We start from the raw sequence: 20,904 nt of genomic DNA, 5'->3' as shown, positions 1-20,904 counted from the left end.
GCAATAGCTTTGTCATGGCTCATTATATACCGCTGGCTAGTCGCTCCCTCTCTTTTTCCTCTCTCTCGCACTCATATATACACACAAATCAGCGATGAGTCACCATCATCGCACCATCACTCAGGCGCGCGCACACACACTAACAAAAAAAAACAAAAAACAAACCTGTTCAGTACTCACACATACACAAACACACACCTCCACAGTGCTGCAGTGTGCACGCAGATACAGTGCCTGCGTGCAAAATAAAAACATACAGTAGCTCACCCGTTAAACAGAAACAAAGCATACCGCTTTATACTAACAACAAAACAGGAAACGTGGACTTCACAGTTAGTGTTAAAACTGAGCGGAACATGACCACAAGATATTTTAAACCTCTGCCATTTACTTCCTATGTCACAAAATGATGAAGTAAGTAATTAATCTGTTCTATCTGACTAACTAAATCACACAGTTACACTGTCAGCAGGCCATATGACATAATCCATCTATTGAGTCCAATAAAAGTTCCTTAGTTATCAGCATTATGTAACGTTGGTTTGTTGCTACCAGAGTGTGACTACCTACCAACCAGCAGATACACAATGAGCAAATGCCCTCCAAATATTTGTAATGCAAAGTGCTTCTGAATATGTGCATCTGCCTCTGCTTGCCTATACTGCCACCCAGTGGTTATTTTATAGTGCAAAGAGGGACGTGTACAGCTTGTGCAGTACACTGTGGATTATGTGTGAACATGATAAGAAATCCAGGAGGGAAAGGCAATGACAGTGACATCTTTTTCATGTTTACAGCGCTTGATTTCTCGTTGTGTCAGAGGGTTATTTGTTTCATCGAGTGGTTTGTAGTGTTTTTCTAGCTCTGCCATGTGCCTGACCACTATTTACAAGTACAAAAGAGCCTGTTCTCCCACTGACGGTGCTGAAAATAAATGGCGTGGCCATAAAGAAAGCTGACATCTAAAGATATCCGATTGCTGAACGTCATATTCCTCGACTGCGATTTTCCACTTGACTACAAGAATTTTGTCCCAATTAGCCACAGTATCTCCAAATAAATCCATACAGCTTAACACCATGTGGTTTGCAATATTTCAAACATGATTGTTTGGACATTAAATAGTAATGACTTCAGACTTTCATAGCTTACACTGTATTTTACCATCAGTGTTATTTAATGCGCACCTTCTGATAGTCACAAACTAAAGTTTAAAGTTTAAAGATGTAAAAAAAAAAAATGCTTTTGTTTAAGATTTCCATCATATGGAAATCAAGCAAGAAGAATACTGGAAGCTGAATTATTAATAACAGTCGAATTTGTTCCACGCCAAAGTCTTTAAGACATGTCTTTATGGGCCTCACGTATATTTTTTATGACCTTCACATGTAATAAACACCTTGCACAAGTCCTGACTTTATGTCTGTGTAACTGTTTAAATAAAACAAAGGCAGTGTGTTTGTGTGCTATAACCGTCTGTATTATCACAGACCTCTTCTGTAGAACTTACTGTTTTCTTGCTTTGGAGATGAGCTTCCTTCGGTGCTCTCTCTCCGCTTGTACTTCTCCTTCTCCTGCTCCTTCAGCCTGACCCTTTCCTTCAGTGGAATGTGGTGAAGTTTAGAATGGAAGTGATCTCTCCGGTGGACGTAAGCCCAGTGGCTTGTGTGGTGGTGCCGCTGGGTGCCAAAGCCGGCTTTGTGGAATGCATGGTCATCCCTTGTAAAACTGCATCATTTAGGGGGTTAAAAAAAGATGTCAGAGCAGACAAAATGATTCTCAGGCTAGGTATCAGTACTCCCAGTTCCCACCTAGGCATTCTTACCGAGGCTTGTGGAACCGCCCTGCAAACTTTGGTTTGTAAGAAGTGGACAACCATGCCCTCGGTCTGGATGGACTTCGCACTCTTCTGATCGCCCTCTTCTCATCCTGAATTGACAGGGGTTACCCAAGTCATCACAATCTGGTGTTTTACAAGAACAATCTATAAAGCTTTTTGGTTTTTGTTATTAAACACGATGTACCTTAGCCGGAGACACAGTGTTGTCGGTAGCCCTTTTGTCAGTGGAGTCATCACTGTGTTCCTTGTACCGCTGTGACACTGACCCCTGAAGACAGCATCACAGTTAATCACAGTTATAAGGGTGTTACATAAAAGTAGGACATGATTTTATAAGAGATGAATTAGTCTGGGAAATAATAAATTCCTAAATATTTGACATTTAAGCTTCTTATATTTGCAGCATTTTAACTAAAATTAAATCTATATACTAAAATGAGATTGACGTGACTAAATTTTCTAAGTGGACAAACAAGTTGATTATAATAATGATAATTATTATTATTAGTAACAAACGCCACTCCCTAAGAAGAAGTAATAGTAATGGATTAAGTATCTCCACGCGGAGCTTTAAACACAATGTCATCTATCCGGAACACTTTCGATTTCGTTTTTGGAGTTCTGAGATCAGGACAGGAAAACCTTGCTATACCACATTCAATCAAACATTTCACACATTTAAGGGGGGAAAAGACTCTTGTAGATGAAATAAAATATTGACGCTTATTTGTATCACTGGCTTTCTGGAAAATTAACAAGATTTTAAATAGTGCCCCCTGTGCTTACAAACGAGTCTTCCTTCCTGTTATATTTGGAGTTTTTCAGATATCGCAGCAGTACTGCTTGTGTCATTTCCTGACATTTTGATTCCTTTATTCTTATTGGAAATGATTGGAAATAAAAAAAAAGGAAAGGTCAGTCGAGTCTACGACACTCAAAGCATGCGCACAAGAAGTGCATTTTGACAGCTTACAGTTTGTAACTCATAATTCCGAGGGGGGTTTTGCACGTTTGTTTCTTTTACCTTGCTTTCCTGTGTGGTTTGGGGTCGTGCTTGATCCATTTCTGCCCCTCTGCAGAGTCTGGCTTATCTTTATGAATGACACGCGGACTTTTATTTCTCTTTGCGTCCAACAAACCAGGAAGCGGCGTCTGAGCTCTCAAATGAATCCCGAGTGTCCATATGTAAAGTGAACCTTTTGCATTTCCAGCTCTCGCACGCTGTAAGAGCTGGCCTGCAGCTGGTAAAAAGGGTTTAGCGTGCAGTTACTTATTTCACATTGTCCACAAATATCCTGCGTGCCCTTAGTTAATCGTGCTCGGAAAAGCGCAACATGTTTTCACTTCCTTTTTGTAAAATGACCCAATCAGGTTGAGCCTACGGTCGCACAGGCTTATCAAAAACAGAAGAAAAAAAAAAGAAGAAAGAAAATCGGGCGTTTCTCCTGAAACCACGCAGGCGCAGTCCATGTATTATATGCATGTGAACGACTCTAAACCCTTAGATTATCAGGATTTACAAACTGATAAATGATAAGATGTGGTCTGACACACACAAATAGTTGTAATGGGGGGGGGGGAGTCAGTAACAGTAACCATTTCCTGCCTTACTGTTTTTAGGGGCTGTTAACATCTGTACTGACAACTTTTTCAAAGTAATGAAAATGAAATTTGATGTGTGGATTGAAGAAGTATAAGTAAAAGCTGCAGCTTTTCTCCAGTTTTGTGCAGTTCTACATGCACAAAGCTGGAAAAGGCTGCAGCTGCATTTCTAAAGACGCAGGTGTTCATAAGTCCACAAAAAGATAAACTGGCTACAAATGAAGGAACTTCGGGAATGTTGCTGCTCTACCTTTGTGTGGATATTCTGCAAAGATCACACTATGAAAAAAATAATCCTTGCAGTGCAGGTAGAGCTTTTGCTGGGTGTCATAACGCAGGAGGCAGTATACACCCTCAACAAGTCACGAGTCCATCTGAGCAAACTGCTGAACTCTTTATTTAGTGGTCACCATACACAAATAAAGGAAACCACTCTGCTCGAAAAGAAAAAAATATACATCATTATCCCAATTTAGCAAAAGACCATCTGGATGATCTGCAACCATTCTGGGAAAGTGTGGACAGAACGATGAGACAAAAGTTTTTGGGCATATGCACAGTACTGTGTTTAGAGTAAAACAGAGACATGTTCACAGATCAGCACCTAACCCTTCTCCCAGCAGTGAAGCATGACTGAGGGAATATCATAGTTTGAGGCTGTTTTGCTACCTCAGAGCCCTTTGCATTCAGAGAGTGAACAAAGTATTCAAAATCAGCATAGCAGTTCACGACCTTAAGCTTAGCACAGACTGGGTAATGGGACAAGCATTTGAACTACAGAACACAAGTAGAATGCTTGAAATAAGCCAGCCAAGATATCCCAGAAATAGTGATAAACTGAAATGTAAGTGTCAGGGAAAATCTGATTGAGATTATTGCTGACGTTCTAAAAGTTAGCCAACTAAATTTTACACGTCATATGTCAAGCTTGCACTGGAAACTCCCTATCTACCTACCTACCTACTTACCTCCCTCCCTCCCTCCCTACCTCACTACCTACCTATCTATCTGCCTGTAGATTTGTACTAAGAAGATTACGTTTAGAGGTTTACTAGAAGTGAGAACATTTTGTCTCTCAGGTACAAGGAATTTTATGATGTATTCAAAGAATCGCTGTGGTATACTGACATCCTTCCTCTGAAATTTAGTGTTCCTCTCTCCACCCACTGTCCCCACCCATCCCACTTCTTCCTGCCTGAAGAGAAAGAGGGACAGAGACGGACAGAGGGAACATAATTAAAAGCAGACACCTTTAAGATGCCTTGGAGAACTGTAGTATTTTACTCTTTTTCTTCAGCGGACCGTGGCGGACTTAAAACATTTATCTGAGGCCCATTTACAAAGGTAAGCCTGAAAAAAAATACAAGACACTAAAGCTTCTGGGACTGTGTTTTGTGCTTCTGCTGTTGGGTGTTTGGGGTTGACAACTTGTTGGAGCAGGTTTTTCTTCTTGTCAGGTGAGTAATACTAATTGTTCAGTGTGAATGCTGGGCTGTGCTCGACACGCCAGCACGGCCTTTTGTCTTGTGGCAATAGGAAGAGACGCTTTTTGTACAAAACTAATAATTTCTGAAAAACCAAAACTGTTTCCTGGTGTCAGCTGTCTATCTTGCAAAGGTACAATTAGTTTTAGTGGATGAGGTGGGAGGAGAGGGGGAAACAAAAGGTAAACACAGTGTTGACCGCTTTCAGTTTTTAGTTTTTAACATTCTGTTCTTAATTTATCTTGTTTGTTTTTCTTTCTTTTACAGGATCAAAACTAGAGTCATCTTAGTGATATTGACGCTCAACTTTTTTTTTTAAAGTGCGGGATTTCCTGAAAAGACATGAGGTAAGGATATAAAGAGTGCTTATAGGATCATGAGAATATCAGCTGAGAGACTATACTTGATGATGTTGTACATTTTTCTAATCCAATACAAGACAAAAAAGAAAAACACTACATTCTACTCCTGTCTGTGACATTTTAAAGAATGTGTAAAGTAAAGTATGTTTACTGGGAGCATTTTCCTCACACGTTAATGTTTACAACAGCTGGTCAGCTGTTCTATCATGAATATAGGACAATGACAAAAAAAAGAGAAAGGTTAACTGTTAGTTACACAGTGATAAGTTATTTTTAGTTTTTCTTTAAAAAGTTGTCTTTTACAGGGTGCAAACTCTCCCAAGAGCGCAAATTTTGCAGGAGTTTAATTTGCAGTGCCAGGCATTGGCTGCTAATAGCTACAGAGGCTTTAAACGGGAGTTTGAGGTAACTCTTAAGTCTAAAGCTTGAAATGCAAACAGATTTATGATTGTGCTTTCATGCATGTTAATGTCTGTGGGTCCATGCAGGAGCTCAGTGAAGTTGGAAAAGATCTCCCCACCAGGGCTGGGGACTCTGAGGTCAACAGGGAAAAGAACAGATACCCATTCATTTTACCGTGTAAGTGCAATGCCTCTTATAATACAAAGAATAACAAGAATGCGTAGCAACATTTCAAACTTTTGTCTGTTTTTCCACATCTGGTTGTAGATGATCACTGTCGGGTCAGGCTCTCTGTTCAAAACTCCTATCCACACACCGACTACATCAATGCAAACTTTGTGCCTGTAAGATCTCATTTACTTCCTCAACTTCAATCACTTCTTCCTACCTACATCTGTCTGCACCTGTTGTTAAATGTGTGCCTGCATTCAGGGTGGAGGATCAGAAAGAGACTTCATTTGCACCCAGGGTCCTTTGCCCAACACCATAGCTGACTTCTGGAGGATGGTGTGGGAGCAAAACGTCAGGATTGTTGTCATGGTGACAGCTCTGAAACACAAAGACATAGTGAGAGACACTTACTCATTTTGTGTTTGTGTTTGTGTGTGTGTGTGTGTGTGTGTGTGTGTGTGTGAAGCTTATTTTATTGTTACATTAGAACTTCAAAAAAACAAACAAACCATTTATTTATTCATTTCTTGAATAAATAAATAAATGGTATATAAAGACTAAAAAGATAAATTAATATGTAGGCAATTTATTTATTTATGACATTCAGTGTTGTATGCCAAATTATTTAATTAAAACAAAGTGAAAATAAACCATGTACAACTTAAAAATTAAATCGATTGTTTATCTATATAATTTTTTAATATGCTCAGACTTTTACCTATGTTGCAAAGAAGAATGACCCAAACTTACATATAAATCTGTGCACTGTTTTAGCTAAAAGTACATTAAATATTCAGCAAATGGAAAAGTATGTGGACCACAGGATTAATGGCATTAGCGGCAGATAATATGACGTCCAGTCTATAATATAATTAGACTGATAGTTGGAGCTGATCAGTTAATGCAGGTAACCTGGTTATTCTAGAGGATTCACATTCACTTACATAGATAAAGAGGACATTTGCTCTAAACTTATCAATTCATTCTTTGTGTGCAGGTTTTCTGTGACAAGTACTGGCCACTGGACCCAGGGACAGTTTATCATGGACTCATCCAAGTCACAACAGTGACTCGCAAACAAGGGCCAGATTATTTTATCACCACCATTAACCTCCGGCATGTAAGTGAAAGACGCATGCATTATGCTCTGTGCCCTCTTTAACCTGCCGCAGCGTACTCCTGTGTGCATTGACCATACCTGTAATCCATCAAAGAGATAAACGCTTATGGTGTTTGTGTTTCAGAGAGACTGTCCAACAGACAGGATAATCACACACTATTACTACCCCTCCTGGCCTGACAGGGGAGTCCCTAAGAGCCCATCTACTCTCTGCGTCTTCACTGAGCATGTGCGGCAGCATTTGGAAACCATTCCTCGTATGGGACCGGCTGTGGTGCACTGCAGGTGTGACCTCTAACAATGTCTTTGTCAGTATTGTTCTTGTCGTTTATAATGAATTATCAGTCAAATGGTGAATTGTTTTTGTGATTTCAGTGCAGGTATTGGCCGGACAGGAACATTTGTAACACTGCTCTGGCTGCAACAACTGTGTGCGAGGGGTATCCGGCCAGATATCAAGGCTGCTGTGCAGGACCTTCGTCTGCATCGAATGTGGATGGTCCAGACTCTGGTCAGTCCTTCTTTTCATATTTTATAAATTGATCAGATGTTCTGTCTTTTAGATCTTGATCTGAAAATGAAAGCTACGCCAGATTAAATTGATTAATGTCTGGTTAAAATATAAAGTACAAGTAAAATGGAAATACTTAAGTACAAGTACAGCCTAACTGCAGCTAAACGAAGTACTTTCTGTACGCCCCAAGTCTGCTCACCCGTACAAGGTCATCAAACATAAGAAATCTAATGTCATAGATTATTAATATTAAATTAATCTTGATATGTAATGAGGCATTGCAAGTATTAAAATACATACTTGTATTTATTACTAATCTGCACATTTTGCGCACTTTTGAGTCATGCCAAATATAAGGATGAGCATCCACATAATTTTCCCATTGTTCTGTGTCTATTCAGGAGCAGTACGTGTTTGTTCATCAGTGTCTGTTACACTGGCTCAGTGGAGGAACCTCAGCATGGTGAGCATGGTGGAAGTGTATCATTTATCTCTGTATTGTATTGCGACTTCTAAGTGGGAACTTGTTGTTTATAGGAGCTCACAGATCCAGAGAGCCAGTTTAAATGCCAACAACGACATCCAGGATCGGCCTAAGAGCTCCTCAGCACGGAGAGCGCGATCGGGGAGGAGCCACCGTCACCAACCCCGACAGAAACCTGCAGCTGACCCACCACAGAACACAATGCAGCAGATTTTAAACCCGGGCAACCTACTGAGGCGATTACTTCCTTCCTCTTCACTGCTCAATCCAGCCACACACTTCAACTGAACAGGCATGCTGGAAGATGTATATATGTAAAGAAAGACTACATAAAAAATTTTGCCATCATACATCAGCTCAGACAGAAGGACGTGTATACTGTATGCGGTCGGGCCCTGCAGGCAGAAAACTGGCCTGACAACATGCAGATAAAAGAAAGAGCAGCTTCTATCGTCATTAGAAGAGAATGAATTCAAGGAAGAAGAAATCAGGTCAAACCTGTTACCCTACCTATCGTGGCAAAAAAATATTGAGGCTGGTACCTGTATATACTGGCACATACTACAAGTTACTGACAAAATATTTAATGTTAGCACAGCATGTCTTTCTATCTCATTTTTAAAGTTTTTATTTTTATTGTGACTACTGATAAAGTGCCATTGTAAGATGACTTTTATTCAGCTCTTTGTTTTTCCTGAAAAATCATTGTGCATCATCTTATAATCACACAACGCAGGCTATCGGTACTTAAAGACGCATGTGCAGACTTCATACTGGACTGGCTAGAAAGGCAGACACATGGTATAGTGGCTGTACAAAAAGGTCATGTTTCAAAAAACACCCAGGCACTGCCGTTCTCCTTAGATGAACCTATTACAGTACATGAAGGAGGCATGAGTTTTGTACATTATAGAACATTAACGGCTAACCCACTTTTTTAGAGTCTTTCACCTCTCCTGTAATAGACATGTATAATACAACAGATGCCTCGTCAGGTGAATTTTGGGAAGAAAAGAAGGTCCAGCAGCAGTCAGCATCCAAAACCGCACCTCCAGCGTGTAGCAAATGCGAGCAGAGCAGTGACGCATTGTTGCAATCAAAACAGGAGCAGATTAAAGTCCTCCTATTTGATGCTGCTGAGCGAGTCCGACAGGTGGTGCTGCGGTTTAAGCAAACAATGTAAGTCACCTCCCAATTCAGAGTGTGTGCATTAAAACTCAGTTCCAGACAGGCAAGAGTAAAACACAAAGAACTCCCACAACTTGAAAATGAGCTCTTAGCCTACGTTTGGCTACTTAATGCAGTTTTAATACCACTGAGGTATTCACTGTGACACTTAATAGTGACCAAGGCAAAAGAGGAAAACTAAAGCAACAAAAAAGAGATGTCTAAGAAAAGCAGCATAGCGCAGGCCAACCCCAGTGAAAATATATATATGAAATATATTACAGGTTAAAACAAAACAGGAAAGAAAATTATTATTAAGCTGTTCCAGACTGTTGGTAAAGAGAACCAACAGTTAAAAATAACACTTAAATTAGAGTTCAGGTCCAATAAAAAGATTAGATACTAAATCCTTTGGCCAAAACAAAAAAAAATGATTGCCTCAGTAAGACAAACAATCTATTGGTTGTACGTGTATTTACAGTCCGTATGTGTGAGATATGCTGACACATAATGAAAATAAACATATACAATACATGCCACCCTTAAAGACCACAGGAGGGTGTGAGAGTATACAAAACTACTCATAAAGAGCAATCAAAGGCTTGGTGAAGAAAGAAGAGCTGAGTTCGTTTTTCATTCTCCTTCAGTCCAACTAGTGCACGTTCTCGGACATGTTAATGGCTTCCTGGATTTCACGAACAACAAGGATGCGGGCGAGCATCTGCTCCAGCTGTTCTTTTGGGATTGGCTGAGTTGAGTACCAGATGGGGCTATTTGGAGCCACCACGGGCTCAGGTGTCAGGTAGAAGGTGTCATTACGACCTTTAGCACTCTGTGGACTGAAAGAGACAAAGAGGACATGGTGAGGACATTTTCAGGAAACGCTTCATATAACAAATCAAAGTTTCGTTTTATTCCCCCCCTTACAAAAAAAAAAAAAACTGCATACAATTCTTTTCTGTGTGGGAACAGAGGCAAAAGGTTTAGTGGTGAGGATTGCTTTCACAACAGATTTTTACCTTTTAACAGGACAGCAGGTAAGATTCAACTTGTCCAGAGTACCTTATATGCTCAAAACAGTACACAACAATGTCCACAATCTTAAATTTAGTAATATGTCAAATAAATTAAATAAGCTAAATTAACCAAGTGTAACACACTGTGTCACAATCAGAACAGTGGAGAGGCACAGGTGTACTCTCGCTTCTCTGGTAAACCTTAAGAGGAACCAGAACGTCAGTAGCTCATCTGGCTCATGATCTGATCACAATTCTCATGAATATGTGAAGTACAGAAAGAAAAATAAGTTTTGTTGTCATTGGTTGGCTGTACTGCATGGACTAATAACGATTAAAAGCCCAGAGTAGTTAAGGAGTCTAGCACAACAGTCATCCCCAGTCACCTCTGGCAAATGTACATTAAAAAAAAAAAAAAATCCCCTGGAGTTTATGCTCGGTGTGGGGTCAGTTTGAAATCCAGGCATTAATCTTGTGAATTACGGTACACATACTGATTACAGAGCACAGTTTGGGATCATACAACTGCAAATTTTGAAAGTCCATAAATACAAAAAAGACAATATCCATACAGCCCCTTGAATCCAAGAATTTTCACCATTTCCTGAAATAAAAAAGGTACCAAAATCACATATTAATGTGATATTAATAACATAACATTTGTTAACAATGGAGTGCCACTGCAATGTAATGCCAACGAAAGCCAAACATTTGTAGCTTTTATCACTGGTAATGCTCAAAAGTAGGAAACAAAAAATTAGTCACCTTTTGGAGAGAAGAGCAAGAGAAAAGTTATATAGCATATATATATTTTGTCAGTTGCCTAGCAACAGTGTTCTCACACCTTTAAGAACCTCAGCACAAACTGCTCTATATACTCCGCTTCCCATATGATTAACAGAAATGCAGTTTTATTTAAAGGAGGCAACCACTAACCACGGCCAGAGTGAAAAAGCATGAAAAGCACCACATTGTTTAAAATGTATTTACTTTTTACTGGTTGCATAGATTATCTCTTTGAGGTAACATTTTACACTTCTTAATATCTCATTCACCGATTCCCTTCAGTGTCCTTCATAGTGTTTTGCATTTACCATTTGAAGAGGTAGAAATCATAGAGTTTGATGGGGCACCGCAGTGGGTTCTCAGGGTCCTCAAGCTGCTCTGAGTACATATCATCTGTCACTGAAAAAAAAAAAGTGTTCATACAGTCTCCATTAGTTTGTCCTTAGAATCAAGGTTTCCTGTGAAATGCAGCACAAATGCAATCCCAGCATGCTCTTACCTTTCTGCCCTATGAACCTTTCTGTCGACTTTAGGTATCTAATGCTGGTGCTCTTATCTTTAGGATTGTTGGGACTCTTCCGGGTGTGCCTGAGCACCTTTGAAAAGGCGACTTTTAGATGCTGATCCACTGTTTTCAGGTGGAAATACCTGTAGAAACAGAAAAAAAAAAGGAATTGCAAGCAACCATGAAGCCAGTACAGGAGGGTGCAGAATCTCGTTTAGTATTTTGTAGCTCTGTGGGTTAAGAGTTATTTGTGCTGTAGATGAAGAGTATCTCTTATTTACAGGGGTTTATCATGCCCACTTAAGCATGAGACAACCACATAAAGTTACTCCAGTAAGCATAACACTTCAGAGCACCTAACTTGGTACTCACTTGGTATTGAAGAACATTAAAGTTGTTAGCAGTGTCGAGGGAGAATGAGCTCCTAGTTGTTTACATTCCCACAACATCTCCTCTGTCACATGACTGGGAATAACATAACCTGTCAGGAGAGGGCAAAGAACACATTAGAGCAGCGGTCCCCAACCTTTTTTGCGCCACGGACCGGTTTATGCCCGACAATATTTTCACGGACTGGCCTTTAAGGTGTCGCGGATAAATACAACAAAATAAAACTAGTACCGGTATCGAAAAAAAGAAGATTTATTCATAACACACGTGAAAAGACCCAGGAAAACAGAGTTAACGATAAAAACGATGACAAAATAACGCTGAAAACCGATAAAATCCTGAAAACCATACATTTCACACCTGAGCCTCAACTCTCACGGCCCGTACCAAACGACTCACGGACCGGTACCGGTCCGAGGCCCGGGGATTGGGGACCGCTGCATTAGAGGACCTGTGTGGTCTTTTTTTAAAAAAAATTTTTTAAAACAAAAAAGGTGCTTCATCGCCTTATAACCACCACGAACAAAACTTTATGGTAACTGCAATTAGAAAGTTTATAGATCTAAGAAACAAACCCCAGATCAACAGTTAGAAAGAAACCTAAACATAGTATTTATTAACGCTAACTGCTCCAAAGTTGGAGGTCTGGAACTTAAAAAATAAACTGAATTGCCACCTTACATTTACATGCTTTGCCAATCAGTGAAGTTACAAATTACACTGACATCTGATCAGAATTTAAATCTACCTTCAATTAAGAGTTCAAAAGGAACTGAATCGAGATCTTTCAGCAGACAAACATTTGATCAATAAAACTGATTCTGACAAAACACGAAGTTGAAGCCATGACACACAACAAAGCTTCAAATATGAATTTTCCAGAAAAGAAGCTATAAATACTTGAAATTGATGTAGCAAAAAAATTCTATACAATCCACATACCTATCATCTTACTATGTGACCTAAGGCAGCAGTCTCCAACCTTTTTTGCGCCACAGACCGGTTTATGTCCGACAATATTTTCACGGACCGGCCTTTAATGTGTCGCGGATAAATACAACAAAATAAAACTAGTACCGGTACCGAAAAAAAGAAGATTTAGTCATAACACACGTGAAAAGTTCCAGGAAAACTGAGTTAACAATCAAAACGATAACAAAATAACGCTGAAAACCGATAAAAACCCTGAAAACCATACATTTCACACCTGAGCCTCAACTCTCGCGGCCTTTTACCAAACGACTCCGAGGCCCGGGGGTTGGGGACCGCTGACTTGAGGTCACCATGTCACCTTTCTCTTATACATTTAAAAATTGTAATGTATAACACCATAATGCATAACAATATGATGGTCCAGTGAAGCTGACTTGGATTTAAAATAGCATCACTTCATTTTATTCTATACATCGTTTTCAATTGAATGACCAATTCACTACTCTGGTGGGCAAGCATGGCTCCATTGTAACGGCCAATAGTGGACAGTTGGCAGTACTGCAGGGCAAGAGGTTTATTGACTCTCTTGAATCTCAAGCCAAGACTACTTATGTAAATTTTATGGAATAAATATTCTGTTCTGGCAGCTTTATTCAAGTCCATAAAAGTGGCGACATCTCTCACACAGATGCAGTTTGTTGACATCTACGTGTAAAGAATCTATCACCGGGATAAAAGCTTTCAAGGTGTGTACATCTACATGTATTTTGATCTGGATGGGTAAATAATTCTGTCATGTGAGAGGTGAAGAACAATAAATTTTTCAGAATTAACGCAAAGGTAAGCGCTACATAGCTAGCTCAACCCCCCCCCCCCCCCCCCCCAAAAAAAACAAACAACTACAACACATAAATCTTACATTTTGTTGAGTTGAGAAAAGTTACACTAGGATTCATTTGTCACATTAATGTCGTGTCATAACAGTAAAGCTGACTGAGTGTTTTTCCAACGTCAGGTAGATCATTGCTACAGTTTACATGAGCCACCACTGACAGTCTGGGTTGCTGTGGAGAAGCAGGGATTGGTGCAATTTGACCTGTCGGTGCCATACTCTACACCATTCTGGCAGCTATAAACAAATGTTGCTTAATGCATCCGATAGCCCAAAGTCCCACAGAAGAGGTCAAGGGACCGCACAGGACCATTTTGCCTGCCAGGTGGACAAGTACCTGCTCTGACATCACATGAAAACTATGGATTAGAATGTTGTAACAATAAACAGAACAGAGATCAGACTTTTAAAATAACAAGCATCTATATGTAGAACATCTTGTTAGGTATATTTAGGGCTGCTCGATTATGGCAAAAATGATAATCACGATTATTTTCACTGAAATTGAGATCACGATTATTTGACGATATTTATTTAACCCTTTAAGACCTACTATAGAACCAAGTCCACCAGAGCTTATATTATTTTTTTACATGCTGTAGTGCCATTTGTGGGAGCATTTCAAGTTGCTATACATCAATACAACTGTTATAGCCCATATTTTAATAATATGTATGCATTAAGTCCATAGTAATTACATAAATTGCAAAAAAGTGCAATAAACTACAAAAAAATTTGAAAATCGCTTTTGTTTTGTTTACATATATTTCTACTTGGAGAAATTTAAGAGGCTTATCCCTCAAAACTTTAAATACAATAAAGTTGCAAAAAATAGTTTCCCACCACAGGAAATTTATTTTGAGTGTCTTCATAGTTTTATTTTGGAGATACAGCAATTTTTATATACTGCAGGAAAAACAAAAAACAATCCTATGATGCAGATTTGCAAAGAAAACAGCAGGTGCATCATTTCACTGTGGGAAGTGTTACGAACAGCTGATAGGAACGGCAAAGCGTGTTTCTGGAATATTATGTTTTTGTTCCTGCAAGCGCTTTTTATGCAATTTTTGCAAAGCTATATGTGGAACGAAACCGTGACCGAGGACAAGCTGATGGCATAAGATGTAAGTACAACTCCTCCGGTTTCATATGCAAAACAAATTATTGTGCTAGCTTACACGGTTCAGGTTCTACAGGGATTTAAAAATAGTTACACAAAACGGAGCGTGCTGCTCTGACCGGCTTTAAAGGGTTAACAATGACTTTAAAAAAATAATATAAAATAGTGTGCAACACCACTGAAGTTTTTTTTTTTTAAACTCTCTTTTCAACCAACGGCAGTCACTCTCCAAATAACTTCTGCTTAGCTTTCCGAGCTTCCCTCGGGTCCTCTTAATCAGCGGTCTCCAACCTTTTTTGCGCCACGGACCGGTTTATGCCCGACAATATTTTCACGGACCGGCCTTTAAGGTGTCGCGGATAAATTAGGGAGGGGCTAATAATCGGCTCAGTCATTTTTAATGATCGTTGAAAGCCCAGATCGTAATCGTGATTAAAATTCGATTAATTGAGCAGCCCTAGGTATATTACATTCTGCTCTTAACATGACCACAGCAGCAGTTAAATTAATATGCAGTTCAGGTCAGAGCCTGTATGATATATCTGTTGATTTTTGCTAGGTTTTAATATATCACTATCAGCATTTATAACAACCAATAAATAAAAATGAAAAATGTAAAGAAGAGATATGAAGAAAATGCTGTGTGTTTATTATGTTGCATAGCTTATCCACCAGAGGGCACTCTGCCATTTGCCCTGTTAGAAAAATATACTTGGAACACTGCAAACAACAACCAGCTGATCTTAATGTATTGATCAGAGCCTAAACGACTAGTCCCGTGACGAAGTTAAGCTTATTTTTAAACTGCACTGTGATCTTATCTTAGTAAAGACTCATAAGTAACTGCACATAACAAATATTTGGGAAATATGTTTATGATTTGTGAAAAAAAAAAAATTGGCTGACAGATTATTAAATCACCAAATAGGGGTATCGGTCTTAAAAGATCCTGTATTAGTCAAGCTCTAGTTCAGGGTTTCTGCCAGTGTGCTGCAAGCCTGGCAGGTCCCTGAGCCTAAGTAAATACAGACACACTAGAACCGTTTGCACTACACTGAGCTTTTCTAGACATTACCAAACAGAAAAAATGCAAATGTCAGATGAGACATTAAGCTGTCTTTACACCACCACCTCATTAGTGCAAAATCTGTGTAATGTCCAATTGCACCCATGTGAGAAAAGCACAAGTAATTGTCTGGAAAATTTACACCAAGCCAAGGAGGCACTGTGCACTGACTCATGCACGCTCTTTCACCTAATCCAAACAAAGGATTCCAATAGTGAGAATGTATCTGAAGCAGATTATCTTCTGCTGTGCTACCCGTGAGATATAGCAACTTTGTATATTATCCCAGGCTGATTCTCTGACACCATCCTGAGTTCATGTGTGAAAACAGCTGAGCTTTGGTAAACACGTGCTGCTCTCACCTAGTGGATGGACAGATGGCCTCCAAGGCTCCAGGATCTGGTGTAGACTCTGAGCAAAGCGGGTGTAGTACTGATCTGAGAAAATGTCATCCACACGACCATTATCAAACATGTACTGTAAGAAGAAAAAAGAAAAAAGGAGGAGTCAATTGTATTAACACACCAGATAAAGATCAACAAATATTTAACGGGTGAAGATATGAAGATAAGGGGCAAGCCTGCACAGTGAACTTACTTTTTGTATGCACAGAAAAACATAGTAAAGAACATCAGCCTCATAAGTCTCCCCTTCCAGTCCCCGGGCCTCTGTTGTCATCAAAGAGAGACCCATACAGAGCTCAGCAACTGCACATGACACCAAATCCTCCTGAAAACGCAGGGCCTGCCGTCCTAAAATACACAAAACAAAAAAAGTGACTGGGAATAAAAAAGAAAGAAAGAAAAGGAAATGGCAACACATGCCTTATCTAAACATTTTAACTCATGTATAATCATTGGGTATGCACACTTACTGCCAATTGGCGCAAGTTTATTTTTGTCTGATTTGTCCAATTCTGCATTTTTACGCTGAGCCCAAAGCCGCCACACCTCCAGCCCCTCCTCTGGCTTCAAAGTAGCAGGCAGCAGCAGTTCCTGCACCTGCACCTGCTGCTGGCCTTGACCATCTACCTCTGCTACAACTGTCTGACCCTGCATAGGCATAAGCACATAAACAATGTTATCTCAATCACTGAGGACTACCATATCTACATTTCAAAGTGAAAATAAACATAGCTGAATACCTGTGTTATTACCTGTAGCTGCTGTGCGTCCTGTCCTGTCAACCCCTGTGTATGCAGCACCTGCTGCTGTGGGTCCCAAATAAGGGACTGTGTAGCATTTGAGTAGCCCTGTACTGCCACGGGGATGTGGATGTTTCCATTCATCAACTGAGCAGGGAACAGTGTGTTTGCGGCCAGCGTGTGCACCACTTCTTCCTGGCTTCCCATGGCTCCAGAGCTTGTTATGCTGGAAACAGCCTGTGCTGTCTGGCTTTGGCTGGCAGGGATTTTCAGCTTGTCATTTTCAATAGTAACTTGTGTTGGCATTGTTGTAGTGTTTGTTCCCGCAACTTGCACTGTTCCATAAGCCTCCTGTGGGATGGCAATATGCGTTACCTGCTCACGGCCTCCAGATGCAGTGGGTGCAGAATACACAGGGATGGTCCAGGTCTCCCCTGTGGGACTGGTAATAGTACCTGTGGCACTGTAAAGGTGGGAGCTGTCCACAGTTAGGAGGTCTGGCCGCAGAGATACATAACTTTGCTGCTGACCTTGTGCCTGAGGGATAGCCAGGACTGTGGCTACCTGCTGGGCAGGTAGGGCATAGGAAACAGTGATGGGCATGTCCACTTTACGCTTCTTAGCTGGCTGGAGGACACCTGCCCCCTGAGATGTGGCAACTGTAGTTCCCATTACTCTCCTCTCTGCACTGTCTTGATGCTGGGTGGGAGAGAGGGCCCCCACTGTCTGAATTTGGATCTGCTGTCCCCCTGCAACAGCTGCCACCAACTGCGCTTGCAGCTAATACCAGTGTAAAGATGAAAAATATTAAATTCAAAGTGACTGACTAAATATTTGCAATCCTGAGAATTTGTTTTGTACTTACTTGTTGGTGCTGCTCTTCTGTAAGCTCCCCAGACTGAATCAGCTGTGCAGTAGTCACACCTTGTAGCTGTTGATGGGAGCCAGAGGGCACTTGAAGAACCTGGCCCAGCATCTGACCTTGCTGCTGACCCTGGATCTGCACCTGAAAATAAAAGCCAGCAGTTCAGGAAATTAATTATTAACAAGTTTAATGATATACACAGCACAAAGACCTAATAGAAGTACAGACCTGTACTATCTGCTGCTCTGTATTCTGTTGCACAGGCTGCTGCTGAGACGTGTTCTCCTGTATCTGTTGCTGCTGTGGCTGGACCTGCACCTGCACCTGCATCAGAAAGCAGTCCAATCTTCATTTTTTAATCTTTTTAAAGACTGGGTTTTAATCATTTAGAGTAGTTATTTACCGGACATGCCAGCTCAAGCAATGACCCTGCCACCTCTGTGCTGTCTGTGTAGATGCAGTTAGTCTCTTGCTGGTACACCATAGTAGTGGTAGTGGTTGTAGTGTCTCCGCTTTGTTGGCTGAACTCTTGCAGGGCGTCTGGACCTTTGCTGGCCAGGGACTCCAGGAACTCCTTCATGCGATGCTGAGGAATGCTACGAGCTTTCTGCCTAACTAGCTCCTCATAGGAGCCTGTACCGTCCAGTGAGTTATTCATCGCTGCTGACAGTTTTCTCTCCTGTGAAGGAAAGTTAATTTAATTTAGCACAGTTTTAAATCAAAGCCCATTAACAGTAACATGAACAGAAATTTCAGTAACGCTTGACAACACAGATGTACTAAAGATCATCCTTTTTTTCAGCCGCTCCCTCTTGGGGTGGCCAAAGCAGAGTATCTTCCTCCATCTAACCATAGTCCTTGCATCCCCCTCCACCACACCAATGCCCTGCATGTTCTCCCTCACTTTAGCCATGAATCTTGTCTATGGTCCTCCCCTTTTCCTCCCATCTGGCAGCTCCATACTGAATATCCTTTATCCTGTCTACCAACTATTCCTCTGCACATGTCCAAACCACCTCTCCAACTTTGCCTCTTGAATCACTCATTTCTGATCCCGTCCTTCAGTGCCAGTGTCTCCAAACCATCCATCATAGCAGATGTCACAGCCATCTTGTAATTCTTGTCTTTTACTCTTCCTTCTATCATAAATCCTGTGCTCTCTTCTTCATTTCAATGGTGCATTGTCCCTTGCTTTGGATGGTACACCACAGGTATATAAACCTATCCACCTTTACTGCATCTCCTCCTTGCGGCTTCATCTTTTCATCTGTCTCCCCCTCATTCACACATATGTAGTCCATCTTCCTTGAACTGCCTTTCATTCCTCTTCTCTCCAGATCATACCTCCACCGGTTTCCTGCTCTCACTACAAATGTCGTCTGCCATCACAGTGCACGGAGACTCTTGCCTGACCTCATCTGTCAGCCTGTCCATCACCAGTGCAAACCGTCTCTATTACGTCGTGATCAACTCCTTCAAGGTAAACACCCTATAGTGCTCTTTCGTGGGATGAAGTCATAGAGCTGCTCGCCGATGGTCCCTCTCTTTAACAGAGCTTCAACAACTCTTTCCCGTATCTTCAAAGTACGGCCTATCATGTTTATCCCTTTTATATTTTACAGCTTTGCACATCACCCTTATTCTTAAAATCGGTACAATACACTTCTCCATTCATTTCTCAAATGCATTAAATACAGAAGATGATAATCGCTGCGCTGGCATCGGTTTCACTAGTGTTTACAAACTGACCTACAGCTCACTGTCCAGCTGCAGCGCACAGCGATAGTAATAGGAAAGGGTTAATTCTGACTGACTGAAAACGAGCTGGGACAAAAGCGCGGTCACTTTCCAAATCTGATGCAGTATTCAAGCCACCGATGGAAAGCGCTGCATAAGGAAAAGATGCAAGTTTTAAACAGTAACTGTGTTATTATTAAACGTATGGGTCGATATTTTGAAAGCAGCCAATCTAACAGCTGATTACACAAGGCGCTAGGTTAGCCAGGTGCACTGCTAACTAGCCGCGTGTTGTTTGCAAATCAGATGCAGTCACAGCTGTGTTTGGAAACGCGTATAAACGCCACCGTGCACACAAACAGGCACACGTCGGCATCCACGCAGGCGACATCTAAACAGGAAGCAGCGGCAGCTCGGCTAGCTCTCTTGTATCGGTAACGTTACACCGACTACATTTTTTCTGTTTTCTCTAAAGCCAGCAGGCTAACGTTAGCGGGCGCGTTAGCTACCTCTCTTCCTCAACCGGGCCGAGGTCTGAGCCGCTTCTCTGCCCTCGAAACGCCACTCCTCTTACAACAAGCAGGAAATCGAAGTGATTTCGGTGTTTTCTGTGGCTGGGTTATTCTTTATTTCCCCTCGATTTTCGTTAGATGGTTAGCTGCAGTTTTTCTTTCTGTAGACCACTCATATTTCGTTGGGCGCCATCTTACAACAGTACCCTCAGACCAATAAGCAAACGAGTTGCAACTCGGTCGTGCTATCGCGGGATCTCCTCTTCAAGATATCGCGGTAACTGACACTTCTAGGGTTGTCTGTTAAAGGCGACACACACAGTGGAGGTAGCTGGCAAGATCAAGTAGATGTCAGTCCACCTTAAAACACAGTTATACCAGACAGACGCTCCTAGTGGTTCACTGGCTTCTCAATCTTTTAAGGTGGTCCCACGGAGATGTGCTGAATACCTGGGTGGTATTCAGAGGGCTCTGGGCAACTGAGGGTTAATTCCCACGCACTGCTCTTCAGCATGGTCTGCTGCTCCCACACGGACATTTGTTATGGACCACATCTTCTTAATTGTATGCTTCAGTTTTCTCTTACTAGAAAAGTGGAGGAGAATGAAGGTTGGAGTCTGTACCAATACATAACATCCTTTTACTTTTTATACTACTTTGCTTGGTTAGTGTGTCTTATAGTGAGACAGTGGTCAAAGGCTAGATGGGTTCAAGGTGGTGATGGGATTACATCAGGAATTGGCTCTCTTTATTTGCAGTGATGATGGACAGGTTGACAAATTAGGTCAGGAG

At 41.0% G+C, this 20,904-nt stretch overlaps 3 protein-coding genes across 5 annotated transcripts in view; 1 reads left to right on the top strand and 2 right to left on the bottom strand.

Moving 5' to 3' along the window:
* LOC146611054 (uncharacterized) overlaps window positions 1-2,903 on the bottom strand; it is a 7,421-nt gene extending 4,518 nt beyond the window's left edge. For both annotated transcript variants that reach the window (XM_085345219.1, XM_085345220.1), the window contains exons 1-4: window positions 2,865-2,903; window positions 2,025-2,108; window positions 1,826-1,929; window positions 1,511-1,728 (exon numbers count right to left, since the gene is read on the bottom strand). In XM_085345219.1, the coding sequence (XP_085201345.1) occupies window positions 1,511-1,728; window positions 1,826-1,929; window positions 2,025-2,108; window positions 2,865-2,903 (445 nt within the window). The remainder of the gene's footprint in view (window positions 1-1,510; window positions 1,729-1,825; window positions 1,930-2,024; window positions 2,109-2,864) is intronic.
* Window positions 2,904-5,268: 2,365 nt separating this feature from the next.
* LOC146611053 (receptor-type tyrosine-protein phosphatase V-like) lies at window positions 5,269-8,267 on the top strand. Its single transcript, XM_085345572.1, has 10 exons — window positions 5,269-5,273; window positions 5,594-5,693; window positions 5,777-5,867; window positions 5,958-6,034; window positions 6,123-6,257; window positions 6,859-6,981; window positions 7,106-7,266; window positions 7,357-7,492; window positions 7,897-7,958; window positions 8,033-8,267. The coding sequence occupies exons 1-10, from the start codon at window positions 5,269-5,271 to the stop codon at window positions 8,265-8,267; spliced, it is 1,125 nt and encodes a 374-aa protein (XP_085201698.1).
* A 1,267-nt stretch (window positions 8,268-9,534) lies between these two features.
* LOC146611052 (transcriptional regulator QRICH1-like) lies at window positions 9,535-20,298 on the bottom strand. 2 transcript variants are annotated; one of them, XM_085344207.1, is made up of 12 exons: window positions 20,110-20,298; window positions 18,267-18,542; window positions 18,092-18,187; window positions 17,864-18,004; window positions 16,999-17,778; window positions 16,729-16,906; window positions 16,452-16,606; window positions 16,217-16,331; window positions 11,826-11,934; window positions 11,448-11,596; window positions 11,257-11,347; window positions 9,535-9,985 (listed from the first exon to the last, which is right to left on the bottom strand). In XM_085344207.1, the coding sequence occupies exons 2-12, from the start codon at window positions 18,519-18,521 to the stop codon at window positions 9,799-9,801; spliced, it is 2,256 nt and encodes a 751-aa protein (XP_085200333.1). In that variant the 5' UTR covers window positions 18,522-18,542; window positions 20,110-20,298; the 3' UTR covers window positions 9,535-9,798. The 2 variants fall into 2 exon arrangements, with proteins under 2 accessions (XP_085200333.1, XP_085200334.1); XM_085344208.1 differs by having other exon boundaries at window positions 17,011-17,778.
* Between the last annotated feature and the right edge of the window lie 606 nt (window positions 20,299-20,904).

This window comes from Diplotaxodon limnothrissa, linkage group LG20, assembly GCF_057381915.1.
Source record: "Diplotaxodon limnothrissa isolate DT_005_m linkage group LG20, D_limnothrissa_male_GT1.1, whole genome shotgun sequence".
NCBI lineage: Eukaryota > Metazoa > Chordata > Actinopteri > Cichliformes > Cichlidae > Diplotaxodon > Diplotaxodon limnothrissa.
This window is presented reverse-complemented; position numbering and strand designations above follow the sequence as displayed.

What these genes read in the sequence shown, in the direction of transcription:
- LOC146611052 (XM_085344207.1), bottom strand. Translation starts at nt 18,521, where the DNA reads ATGAATAACTCACTGGACGGTACAGGCTCCTATGAGGAGCTAGTTAGG. An exon ending in TAAACTTGCGCCAATTGGCA is followed by an intron (nt 16,607 to 16,728) that starts GTAAGTGTGCAT and finishes TGTGTATTTTAG; the next exon opens with GACGGCAGGCCCTGCGTTTT. An exon ending in AAGGTTCATAGGGCAGAAAG is followed by an intron (nt 11,348 to 11,447) that starts GTAAGAGCATGC and finishes TTTTTTTTTCAG; the next exon opens with TGACAGATGATATGTACTCA.
- LOC146611053 (XM_085345572.1), top strand. An exon ending in TCAATGCAAACTTTGTGCCT is followed by an intron (nt 6,035 to 6,122) that starts GTAAGATCTCAT and finishes GCCTGCATTCAG; the next exon opens with GGTGGAGGATCAGAAAGAGA. An exon ending in CTCTGAAACACAAAGACATA is followed by an intron (nt 6,258 to 6,858) that starts GTGAGAGACACT and finishes CTTTGTGTGCAG; the next exon opens with GTTTTCTGTGACAAGTACTG.